The 12,702-nt window shown below is 46.2% G+C and overlaps 1 protein-coding gene across 2 annotated transcripts; it reads left to right on the plus strand.

Annotated features, from left to right (window-relative positions):
- The first annotated feature begins 434 nt into the window (after nt 1-434).
- Nucleotides 435-11,090, plus strand: SMIM11 (small integral membrane protein 11). 2 transcript variants are annotated; one of them, XM_072349721.1, is made up of 6 exons: nt 435-706; nt 1,142-1,252; nt 1,626-1,687; nt 6,666-6,781; nt 8,299-8,478; nt 10,906-11,090. In XM_072349721.1, exons 1-5 carry the CDS (start codon nt 450-452, stop codon nt 8,464-8,466), a joined length of 714 nt encoding a protein of 237 aa, XP_072205822.1. In that variant the 5' UTR covers nt 435-449; the 3' UTR covers nt 8,467-8,478; nt 10,906-11,090. The 2 variants fall into 2 exon arrangements, with proteins under 2 accessions (XP_072205822.1, XP_072205832.1); XM_072349731.1 differs by lacking the exons at nt 435-706; nt 1,626-1,687 and having other exon boundaries at nt 1,218-1,252.
- The last annotated feature ends 1,612 nt before the right edge of the window (nt 11,091-12,702 follow it).

Genomic DNA, 12,702 nt, shown 5'->3' on the forward strand with positions numbered 1-12,702 from the left:
TCCTGTGCTGCTAAAGTACCGTGATGCTGGCTGTCAGGGAATAATTAGAAGCAAAGCCGATACTACTTCTAGTATTACAATGTGTTTCTTTTTGTAATGCTCTAGGTTTAGCTTCTCTTCATGTTACCAGACTTAAACTGCTCAAAGTTCTCATTCTGGCTGTCAACTGTGTGGGCTTCTTGTATGCTTTCAGAGTTTTGTCCATGCTTTCAGCCATGTCTGTGACTGCTTTCCTAACAATTTGTTTTACTCATAGTAAGAAGAAATGATGAAGAAAATAGTTTCTTGGGAAGCTTTGGCTTTTTTTGGAGCTTGGTCTTGTGATATGGCATAGCAGCTGTTGTCGTGCTGCAGGACATGCTCTTGCTATGGCTCTGATCCCTTCCGAGAGGAAGGACATTCCTTACCACTTACCCTTGATGCTCACAGGCTGTAAGGTAACAGTTAATATGCCCACCAAGCAGCTGGAGGGACTCTGGTTGCCATCTGGTCCACATGCTACAGCTATGTTTCAGCTGGGGAAAGAGCATCTTTTGACACGGTATGGCAGCAGGAACAGCCACAGTGAACCTGCCCAGATGTGCCAACATCATGAACAACTGCACCTGCTCAGGCTCTGCTCCCCACCAAAAATGATAGGCAGCTTCCACTTCTGGCTGTGCTCTGATCCTGGCTGCATGTGGGCATCTGTGACACTGAAATGGGGGTAAGCACTTGAGTTGACTCTGCCCTTGGGACATGCAGGCAATGCCTTAGGTCAAGCTCTTGTTCACTGCTGATGAAAACTCACTGTTAATGGGGGTGACTATAACAGTGTTTTGTAGCAAGAATTTATCAAAGTGTTATTTATGCTCTTTGTATCTGTTGTGATTCCCCTGGAAATAGGTAGGAGGCACTACTTCTGGAGCAGTGTAGATAATGTATATTCAGCCCAAGACAACTCCATAGTCAGCGCAGACCAGGCAAGCCCAAAAGCTGCTCCAGTTCAGGTGAAAAGAGATAACCCACCTAATACACACTGTCTTAGAATGATAGAACAGAATCATAGAATTGCTCAGGTTGGAAAAGATCTTAAAGATCATAAAGTCCAACCACAACCCAACCATACTACCCTAACTAACAACCCTACGCCCGCTACCAGGATAGCCAGCCTCGACACCGGGCAGGAGATGGGGCTGCCGGGCCGAGCCGAGGCTGCTGGGAGATGTAGTTCGCCTTGCCGTCCCGCCCACAACAATGGCCGCCCGCTGAGGTATGGAGACGCGCTGTTAGGCCTTCCCCCACCGCCCTCTCCCTCTCAGCTCCGAGGCGGACGGGCCAACAGGGCGGGATGCGTTGCGGCCCGGCCGGGGCCCTGCGGAGCGGTGCGGGCACCCCCCCAGCCCGGCCTGCTCCGCCGCGGTCTCGCGGCCTGCCCGGCCCCGCACGGGCCCTGGGGAGCGAGGGGGGCTGCGGGGCGGCCCCAGGGGCTACCCAGAGCTTTGGCAGCCGGGGCTGGGTTGATGGCCGCCATCCAAGGTGGAGCCTGCGATGTGTCGCTGGTGTTCTAGGGTGTTGATTTGGTCAGGGTTTTTATTCAGGTGCCACCACTGACGCTTCTGTTTGCTCTTTGCTTTGCTTGGCAGCATTTGGTACGTGCGAGAAGCTGCCAGAGGACTTGCTAATATTTCCATTGCAGCTTCGGCAGGTAGGGAAGGCTTTAGATATCTGTGTTTTCTTGTGCCTGGAGTTGGTGCTAGCTTGGGAATTACTGTATGATTGACACTGGCATTAACTGAGTGATTGCACAGGTCTTCCTACACAAGCAGGATGCAGAGCTGTTGGAGAGGGTCCAGGGGAGAGCACAAGGTGTAAGGAAAGTCTGAAGGAGCTTGGCTTGTTCAGCCTGGAGAAGAGAAAATATCGGGGTGGCTCATTGCAGCCTTCCAGTACTTGAATGGAGCTTATGAACGGGAGGGAGACTGACTTTTTACGTGGTTCCAAGCAGGAATGGCTTTAAACTAAAAGAGAGAAGATTCAGGTTAGATGATGGGGGAAGTTCTTTCCTTAGAGGGCAGTGAGGCACTGGTCCTGCTGCCCAGAGCAGCTGTGGTGCCCCATCCCTGAAGACACTCGAGGCCAGTTTGGATGGGGTCCTGGGCAGCCTGAGCTGGTGGGCAGCCCTGCTAGTGGCAGGGGTTGGGATGGGTAGGCTTTTAGCTTCCTTCCAAACCAAGCTTTTTTTATGGTTCTGTGGTGTTCTGGCTTATGTTCTCATACAGACGCTAAAGGTCTGAGTGCTTTTGACTTAATGTTACCATTGCGTCCTGTGGCAGTGGTTAGTGATGGATCTTAGTGCAGCAGCTCTGGCTCACACATGCTGCGACTGTGTTTCTTTATAGCCTTTGGGCTGTGCCATATTACTGTGTTTTCCGTCTGCCCAGTAGTCATCTTTTTCTTGAGGAGGAGGTTTTATCATACCTTCCAGATGGTAAGCCTGACGCATGATGCTTCAGGTGAAATGTAGTGATAGATCTTCCAGTGACTGTCCAGGTGGGAAGCATGCATTTTGTTCCCTGAAAATTATGTAGCAAGGGACAGGTGATAAGCTCCCTTCTGTAGCCGAGGGTATATTCAGCCATCACTCCATGTATATACCTCAGTATGCTGCTTTCCGAGGCCTTCCAGCTGGTTACTTTTACAGTGTCTCACAAAGCAGATAAGAAGTGCTCTGAAATCCCCAGTCAATAGAAAACCATCACAGATCCCCTTTTGGAGGCTAGATGAAGTTGTTAGTGGGTTGACTGAGAGTCTTAGCCAAGACAGCTTGAGTGGGATTGTGAGTTCCCAGTTGCCTGGTAGGAGTTTTCTGGAGCATGCAGCCCAGTCAATATTCTGCTGCTGCGTAAGAAAACAATGGTGTTAGTAGCTGGGCTGTGATGTGGTCACTGTGGTGGAGTACAGCTATAATTCAGTGGCTGAGAGACCTGGATTCAATTCTGTGCTTCGCCACTGACTGGGGCCCAACTCTTCAGTCCGCGTGGGGTGGTCTGTGTTGCACAACATTGCGCAGAGATCTGGGGCTGGCACCATCTAAAAGCTAGCTCAGGGAATTGCTGCAGCCCTCCTCGGGAGCTCATTAGCCCTGCTGAGGACACGAGCCTCTAGGGCTGTGTTGTGACCCTGAGCACCAGCTCTGGACCCAACAGACCTCACAGCATTCAGAACTGACAGGATCACTGATCCAGCACTGAGATGTGGCACAGGCAGACTCTCGTTTCCATTCCCTTCTGCAGTAGTTTGATCTGCTTTATGGAGGCCTGAGTGTAAACAGGGTAGTGATAGTGAAGAAAGCCACAGACATGTGAGAGTGATGTCATTTTATCCCTGCCCTGCACAGAAGCGTATGAGTGTGTGATGGATAGATCATGATGTCTCCAACGGGGCTTCAGGCAGAGCCTAATGCTCCTGCTTCCTTCTCACATGGTTCAGCATGAGATCTTGCTTGAGTGAAGGTAACAGTGACCTTCTGTGGGGCCCACGCTCTGCTCCCAGAAGGGCTGTTTGCGAAGGGAGCTTGCATTTTCTTGAGGAACGAACAGTGCCTGACCATGGATGTGTTTTGAACTCCTATCTTTGCTTTATCTGCCTCTGAAAAGGCAAACATGAAACTTCAGCTGCTTATTTGCTTGCTTGCTTTTAAGATATCACAACCTTGAAAGTACAGCGCATGAGCTTTTTACTTCTGAATTGGCAACATCAGCTCTAACAGGCATTGTTTTTCCAACACGAAGTGAATCCTGCCATTTATTCTCCTTGCCCCATGCAGCTCCACCCATTCTTTTTTTTGTCACGGGATTTCAGCTGTCTCTACATCAAAATGGAGACCAGAAGACTGTAAAGGTGAAATTGAGAGAAGTGCTTGACTGCTGGAGGCTGGTGACATTGGGTGTGGGAATACAGAGAGCAGCAGCTTCCGCATTCGGTTTGAGTTGTAGAAGTCTCTGTAAGGACAGACCATCAGAAGCATCAGCTCTCGCAGAAAGCATTTCAAACTGAAACACTGCGCTTCAGAACAAAGGAAGAATTCCCTTATTTGCTTTGTGACTTCAGTGCAGCTACTCCTAGCAGATGTAAATTCAGGCAGATTCATGCTTGTGTCTGGGCAGAGCAGAAATACTGAAGAAGCGTTGTGTTGAATGTTTAGGTAATCGACTTGCAAACAAGCATTTGCAGGAGTGCACGCTGCAATATGCATTATATGCTGATTCTTACCCTGCAGTCAGATCCCGCAGATGGGCTCACATGACATTTGCTGAGTCTAGAACTTTTTCTGTACGTGAAAATCTCTAAGCTCCATTTTGAGCATCATATGCCAGATGCCAGCATGTTTTTGAGTAGCTGAGTTCATTCCTCTTTACAGCGTGTCACAAAACTACTTCCAACTGAAGCACCGAATTTTGAGCAATTTAGGAGAAGAATGAAGACTGTATGGTGATGAAGCCCCCAGCAAAGTCAGGATGAAGACACAAACCCCAGTTGGGCAGTTCAGTCCCTCCGCATCAGGCCAGGATTGTATAACTTGGATTTCTCTCAGAAGCTCATGGCTTAGTGGGCATGGTGGTGATAAGTCCTAGTGGGCTTTTCCAGCCTTAATAATTGTATGATTTTATGACTGTACGCCAAGAGTCACGTCTGATGGTGATATTGGCTGTGCCCGTCTGGCAGGGGTCTTTACATTTTAATGGTTGCTGAAATTCTGGAGGAAACATCAGAAGTTCTAATGCCTTTTTTTTGGGGGAGGTAAAACACTACTGACTTGTTACTTCACAGCTACCCTGGCATTTTATCAACAGGAAAAGGGAGCTACGCTACTAAGGATCAACGCAGTAAATACCAAATGACAAGTTGGCTGCATTATTGTTTAGATACAGTTAGATCTTGCTAGGAGCAACTGACCTCACAGGTTCTGTTGTTCCCGAATCTGTGCTGGTGAGATATAATCCTGGAACATCATGCAGTGTGTGCAGAGCTGTGTAGTATTGGACGAGCTGCTATCTTCAAGCTGGGCAATGCTCCACTCAGGGCTTCTTTGGTAGGATGGGTCTATGGATAGACAGGAGAGCTTCCCTGAGCAGCTAATGATGGCCAGCTCTCATGCTGGTGCTGAGCCAAGAGAGCCCCCTGCTGCTGTCATTTCATCCATGTACAATAGCTTGGGCCAGATATACGTGTCCTGTGTTCACAGATGTCTGCATGCAGGACATGACAAACCCTGGGAGGTGTTTTATTCTCCTTTCCCTCTGCAGGCCAGCTGGTGCTCTTTGTGATTAGAACTTACGCTCCTTGCTCAGTGGATCAATTGAGTTAAGTGACTAACATGGAATAAGTGGAGAAAAGGAAAGCTCACCATTCGCAGCCAGGCAATAGCAAGGAGTGAAGCACAGGAGCACTGGGAGAGCAGGAGAGCACACCATGCATGGAATCAGTCTGTTCTGACAGACCCTCCCAGTCTCTGCTTGGGGTCTCCTGTGGTGTCCCCCCATGGCAATGCTTTCGGGGCAGATTCTGCAGGGAGAGAATTTTAGCTGCTGATGAGGAGAGGGAAGAAGGGAGGGGATATCCCTTAGGTGACGAAATGTGGGTAGCTGTGAAGAAGCCACCTGAGCAACTCAGGAGCAGCAGGAGCGTTTACTTGAGTCCCTGTTTTTGTTATGAAGACAAGCCAGAAACAGCTGTTGTATGGTGGTGATTTGCTCTGCCAGCTGCCAGGAAAGGTTTGGACTAAGCTGTAGGCTTTCTTCCTTCTCTCCAACAATCTCTCTGTTATACCTACAGGAGATTCCCTGAGGCAGTCAGGCAGGAAAGTGCCTAATTTGAAATCCAGCAGCTTAAACAGTGTCAGCACTGGTTGAGCAGCAGCAGAGACCAAAGGGCATCATTACAGCTGTGTGCTGCAGTCTTGAGTATCCCTTGAGCATTTCCGAGTCCCAGAATTCAGTTCTGAAACATATATTGGCCACCTGAGGGATCTACTGCCTGGTTGGTTCACTTAGGTACTATGGGCTGTACAGAAAAAAATAACGTGTTAGCAAATGAAAGAAAACTGATGCAAATGATGCTATGTCGTAGAATCTCAAAAGGGTTTGGGTTGGAAGGGACTGCAGACCCTATCCAGCCCCATCCACCAGCTCAGGCTGCCCAGGGCCCCATCCAACCTGGCCTTGAGAGTCTCCAGGGATGGGGAGGATCTGTTAGGCATTCAGGCTTTGAACAGGGCAGATAAGCTTGAAATCCACAAGATGGTACTTCTGGGTGCTGTTTGTCTGCTACATCTGAGACATCAGTGAGGCAGCTTGGTGTGCACACATGCCTTTGAAAGCAGCCAGTGCTTTGTTTTTGATTGGCCAGCTGCTATGTGCAGTGAAAGCACAGCCTCCCCTCTCTGCAAGCGTGGCACCTGCCCTGGCCCATCAAACTCCTGTCCTTCAGCAGCACCTTGCATGGATGTTGCTCCTGTCATTCAGCTCCAAAAAGGCACGCTGGACATTGGTCATTGCTGAGCCCTGTGGCACAGATATCCTGCCAGGCATTGAGCTGCAGATGAGCCCGTCAGAGAGGTGCGGGGTGCATGTGCTGAGTAGAAACAGATGGGCTAATTCTTTTAATATTTCTGTTTCTTCAAGATGCTTCTGCCCCGGATTGTGCCTTTAGAAGCGTGACACTCGTCAGTGCTGGGTGCAGCTTGCTTCAGGACAGGCAGTATCAGTCTTCAGCCAAGATGGTGGCATTTAACTTGAAGGTGAGGATGTGTCACGGTCATTAAACAGTGAACTTCTGATCTTTGAAGGAGCTGGGTTTAAGATGTGGTTGGGTGAGTCTTGTGTTAAAGTTGCTTCCCTTGTCTAAATGATGGTTTTACTACTACATGGTACCTCAGGCTTAGAGGACTTCCAGGCTGGGGCCTCATACACTGAACCTGCTCCTCTGGCTTTCCTCTTTCTAGGCTTTTCTCGGGCTATTCTTTCCTCGGCTCCTTTCCTTACCAAAGTGTGGTTTCCCTGCTTTAGCTTTTAGTGCATCGGGGCAATAAGCATAAGGGTACAAACCTAAGGCTCAGAAATGTTTGAGCCTTGTTCACTGCCAATTGTAACTTGTTCAGTTAGTTTGTTTTATCATAAAAGTAGTGCTAACCACGAGCCTTGGCTTTGCCTTTCACAGAGCAGAGCTGTGGTTTAAAGATATTGCCAGTAAAAATGATGTTTTCTGCAGAATTGGGCTGAAGTGACCAGATGTCAAAGGTAACATGCAGCTTGCATAGAGGAGTGCTTTAAGAGCCCACTCGAGCTCTCATTTGCAAACTTTAAGGGGGCATGCTAATGGAGTATGGATGCAAGGCTTTTTTAAATTCGGTAGTTAAACAATGGGCAAACAATTTAATGAGGTGGTGGAAGGCCTTCTGAGGTTACAGGGAGCTACTGGGATACTTGCTATGGGAGGACTGTGAACCTGCTGTGCATCACTGAAAGGTCAAACTCATCCTGCTGGCCAGGTGAGTTCTTTGTAACAGGGTATTGGGAAGCTCAGGTACCTTCAGTATCCTTCTGAAACTGACAGCTTTCACTGAGTGCCTCTGCAGTTCTCATTGTATTTGAGTTCACGGTGTTACTTGTTTGCATTTTATTTTCCACCCCATATGCACTTAGAGTGCTTTTATAACATCAAAATGTTTTGTGCAATTTTATTGGCTTCAGGCAATAAAAACTGCAGAAACTGAATCATTGTAGGCTATGTCTTTTTTACATCTTTTGTGGTTCAGAGGCGCTCATCTATACTTAATAGTACAGACCTGGGCAAATTGCAGGACTCTCTTGGATTAAAATTTCTGTGTGGACAAAAGTGTATTCAGGCATTGTGTCTGATAGCTGATATGCATGCTTCCATCACTCCTATCAAAATTGTTCAGATGCGCTTCACCTTTTATAAGCGTCCTAAGGTACTCAGTTCTTTCCCTTTCTCAACTCAAGGTTGTGCCAGTATTACATTCACTGTAAGGACGACAAAAGCAAGAAAGACCCGTTCAGAGGAGTTTCATATACAAACTCGAGTGAAGTGAATTGGATTTTGGCCTTTTCCCTGGACAATCTGCCTAGCTTTAAATTCCCTGCAGAAAAAAACCACACAGCTATGAACAGAAGAACATTACCACTGCTTTGAATAATGCCATTGTTGGAGGAAGCTGTATAGCATCCCTGTAGATTAATTTTTAATTGTCCGAGCGTTCCAGTAACCGCTTCAATATATTGTTTTTTATTACAGGCTTTGGAGAATTTCCCATTGCTGATGTACATCTTGGCTGCTAAAACATTGATTCTTTGCTTAGCGTTTGCTGGAGTTAAAATGTACCAGAGTAAAAAAATTGAAGAAAAATTGAAGAGGGAACGTGAAGAGAAATTGAAAAGAGAAGCAGAGAAGAAGGGTGATTAAAGAATCTCTCAGGTATATAATTTATTTGATATCCTGGGGTTTCATAATGGCATTGCCATATTAATCCCATTATATTTTGGCTTCAGTACATTTGGACTGTGTGGTTAAAAGTATTACCATTATCTGAGTTCTTCCAGTACATCGCTCCTGTGATGCTTCACTGTGTTTGCACACCCGTACCATGCCCATTCTTTGGAAGAAATGAAGTTACTACCAAACAACTTGTCAGACACTGTTTGGGGTTTAGGAAATCTTAGCACAGTATTCTTTTTCTGTTCTTAATTTCCTTGAATTTTGTATGCCCAACCAATTGCACAGAAAGTCCTGATACATAAAGGAATCATTAAACTTGGGCAAAAACTGTGTGAGAGGCATGCCAGACAGGATGATGTAATAAGGTTCCTTGGCCTTAAGTCACATTGAAAAGAATCTCCAATTTCGTGTTAGTTAAATACATGACAAGTTGCTGACAGTTTAGCTTGAAGGGCCAAATCTCATGCCGCGAAGCTTCCCAAGGCAATAAAACTGCTTCAGGTTATGCATCCATCATATAGACTCAGAATTGCTCAGGTTGGAAGAGATCTTAAGATCATCGGGTCTAACCATGACCCATCCATACTACCCTAACTAACAGCCCTCTGCTAAATCATGCCCTTGAGCACCACATCCAAGCGGTTTTTAAACACGTGCAGGGATGGTGACTCAGCCACCTCCCTGGAGAGCCCATTCCAGTGCTTAACTACCCTTGTAAAGAAGTTTTCCCTGATATCAAACCTAAACTTATTATGGTGCAACTTAAGGCCATTTCCCCTCATCCTGTCACCTGTCACCAGTGAGAAGAAGCCACCCCTGCTCTTGCTGTAAGCACCTTTTAGATATTGGAATAGAGCAATAAGGTCTCCCCCCAGCCTCCTTTTCCCCAGACTAAACAGCCCCAGTTCCTTCAGTCTCTCCTCATAGGGCACATTCTCCAAGCCCTTCACAAGCCTTGTTGCCCTTCTTTCAACCTGCTCCAGCACCTCAGTGTCCTTTCTGTACTGCGGTGCCCAAAACTGAACACAGTACTTGAGGTGAGGCCACACCAGTGCTGACTACAGTGGCAGGATGACTTCCCTAGTCCTGCTTACCACACCATTCCTGATACAAGCCAGGATGCCGCTGGCCTTCTTGGCCACCTGGGCACACTGCTGGCTCATATTCAGCTGACTGTCCATCAGCACACCATAGATACTTCCCTGACAAAAAGTAGACATCTACATTAAAAAAAGAAAAAGAAAAGAAAAATGAACATTTTGAGTGTAGTGAAGTTTTAGTTTTTCATTTGCCATGTGCTAAATTCCTTCCCACTATCTTCAGAGCTTAAGCAATCATTGGATCGAGTCTGTTAGCAAAATGAGTGTGGTCTAATGCTAAGATTATACTCCCTGAGTTGTTTGGTGTGTGATTTATGTATCAATTCTTCTCGCATTTCTCTGTTCCGCAGCAAAATGGGAATTCTATTCCTGCCTGCCCTTTGTAAACTCAGTGGGAGTTCGCTATAACAATGTTGCACTTTATTAAAGCAGAAAACTTTCTCCTTTGGAGGTCATCACCTCACATATGAAGATGGTTTCAGTTTTTAGAAATGTTTACTAGTTTTGATTTCAAACCTATCACTTTTGTTTTGTGCAACGGAGATTGGAAATTGTGACTAGAAATGGGGCCTGAAAATAACCATGGGAACAGAGTGTTTCATTCGCGTAGGGAAAACAAGAAGTACAGAGGTGTTTTTCAGGCTCCCATTTACATCATATTGAGGATTTACGCCTGTGCAAACTTGTGTCATTTTAAACTTTTATTTTAAATTGGTTCAGGTAGCCACTGGAACACGCTGTGAGAATACTTCTTTTAGTTTATGTTGAATAAATCAGAGTAAGTTACAAGGAGTTTTAGTGCTAAACAAATGAGAGGTGGGCACAAGGGCAAGCTGCTCTGCAAGTGAGCAAAGCCGCTACTTTTAATGAGCAGACTTTACTGTGTTCTGTGTGCAGTGTTAGGCCCCAGGGAGTTCTGCCTGGCAAAGGCTGTAGCCCGGAGGATTGCTGCACCAGGGTAAGGAGCTCATCCCACAAAACCTCGTGGTCTGGCATGTGATGTTGACCTTGTTGAATGACTGGCATTAAAGCAAATCTGACCGAAGTCCTCTTAGTCACCCAGCGTGGCCCACCAGAGGCCAAGTCTTTCCTAAATTCTGCCATTTCTAGGACTGTCAGTAAGTCTTTCTATAATGGGACTGCAAGAAGGGGTGACTTCTCCTGCCCTAAAAATGTTCTCCTGTGTCAGTACTGCAGAGCTGTGATTAGCTCCGATTGCAGCCTGCCACGTGGGGAGGCAGATTTAGTCCATGTGCTGCTAGCATATCATGCCTGCTGTTCTCACTGCTGTTTCCCCACCCTGCAGATTCTGTGACACTTGGCAGCTTGCTTGGATTCCTTTCCTGGGAGAACGAAGGCTTCCTGTAGATGAAGGATGTGCCAAAGGAGTAAAATCCTCCAGAGTAACATTCACTTAAACTGTATCTCAACTTTTTGTATGTACAGCGAAATATCTAAGCTTCTATTTATGCAATAAAGAAAACATTTGTTTAAAAGTAACGGCCTTGGTTACTGCTTACTTAAATGCTACAGATAGAGCTGCTGAGGAGGCAGCTTTTAAATATTAGCTGCAAGGAGGAGGCTGATTTAAAAATAAATAAAACACTGAGTCCATTATGGGTGTAGAAAGGGTTCATGGATAGACAGAAGGAACTGGAGAGGTCTCTGTGCAGCTTCTTCCAGTGGCTGCAGGGGTAAGAACTTAAGGCTTGTAGGCTCTCTATTGAATCCAAATGAAAAAAACAAAGATAGGAGCTTGTCAGAGCAGTCTTTTTCAGACCTCTTTTCATACCTAGCATTTACTTCAGAGTAATTTTGCTTTGTGTAGTGTCTGAGGACTGCGTATAGCTCTCAGTTTACTACTTGGCCTAGAAAATAGAGACAGTTTAATTACCATTACTGGCCATTCCTGCATGTTCAATAACTTGAAGCCTTAAAGAGTAAGCGCACTCAGTCACGGTAGGTTAATCAACGGAACAGGTGGTTTGCACATAAACAAAACCTTAGGAATGTGCAGCAGTGGTAACAGGTATGTTTGCCTTCACATTTCCTTTATAAAGCACATCTAGATCCTTGTGTTTTCTGGAAGTGAAGGTGAATGTGAAATCTTACCATGGAGTGAAAGGGGGAAAACAGGAGAAGACTTGAGAGCCCAAAGGTTGTGGGAGGCCCTTGGGATGGCTCGCTCCTGCCCTCTCCCTGTGGCTACAGGCTGAGGTACCTGGTGTGGTCATGTAAACGTTTACTGCCGCAGTGCGTGTGTCACAAACATTGTCTGGCAGTGCATGCAGCTGATACAGCTAATGCTCAGAGAGCTTTTAGTGCAGTGGAGTTACTCACCATGAACTGTGGTGATCTGTAAAGTCTCACTGTTCATGCAGTCACCTTGGTGACCAAAGAATGTAAGTACTGAAGAAGCCTGTTCCATGGAAGAGAACAGTATTTTTCCTATGGCAGCTTCAAGGCTATCTATCTGACTGGGGAATTCGTAGTGTCATTGCAAATCTGCACTTTACTGTCTCAGCAGTCATCCGTGTATGCAAACATGGAACTGAATAGCAATTTAATTAAATGGCTCTGTGGTGTTCAGTGAGAAACAGACTCTCCTAACCACTTCCATTAAACAGCTCTTGAGGGAAACACACCACCAAGAAGTTGAGCTAAGCCACACACCCAAACTGCACGAGGAAATTGTCAGGCCTGTGCAGTGTCCACCAGCATCAGAAGTAAGTAACGTGTTGACTCCATGAAGCTGGGGATTGCCTCTAAGTATTGGCCTTACTTTTGATTTTTTTAGTCTCAACCAATAGTAGATTTTTCTAGACCAATAGCTAGAATGTGTTATTAATTGAAAGTGAGGGATTCTCCCTTTCAGTACAGTTACCCTGCAAGCAGAATCAAAGGGACATGATCTCCCTTTAAAGCAAGTCATACAGCATCAAAGCAACTGAGCTTCATTTAGCACCCAAAGAAATGAAGACTGGTATTAAAGCCTGAGGGGGACATAGCTTGCTAAACATGCACAAGAAAGCAATTAACATGTGAGTCCTTTTTTCTTGTTCTTGAATGGGCAAAAAGCAGCTGTGAGTCTCCTTAGAAGTCC

Source organism: Excalfactoria chinensis, chromosome 1 (assembly GCF_039878825.1).
Source record: "Excalfactoria chinensis isolate bCotChi1 chromosome 1, bCotChi1.hap2, whole genome shotgun sequence".
NCBI classification, from domain to species: domain Eukaryota; kingdom Metazoa; phylum Chordata; class Aves; order Galliformes; family Phasianidae; genus Excalfactoria; species Excalfactoria chinensis.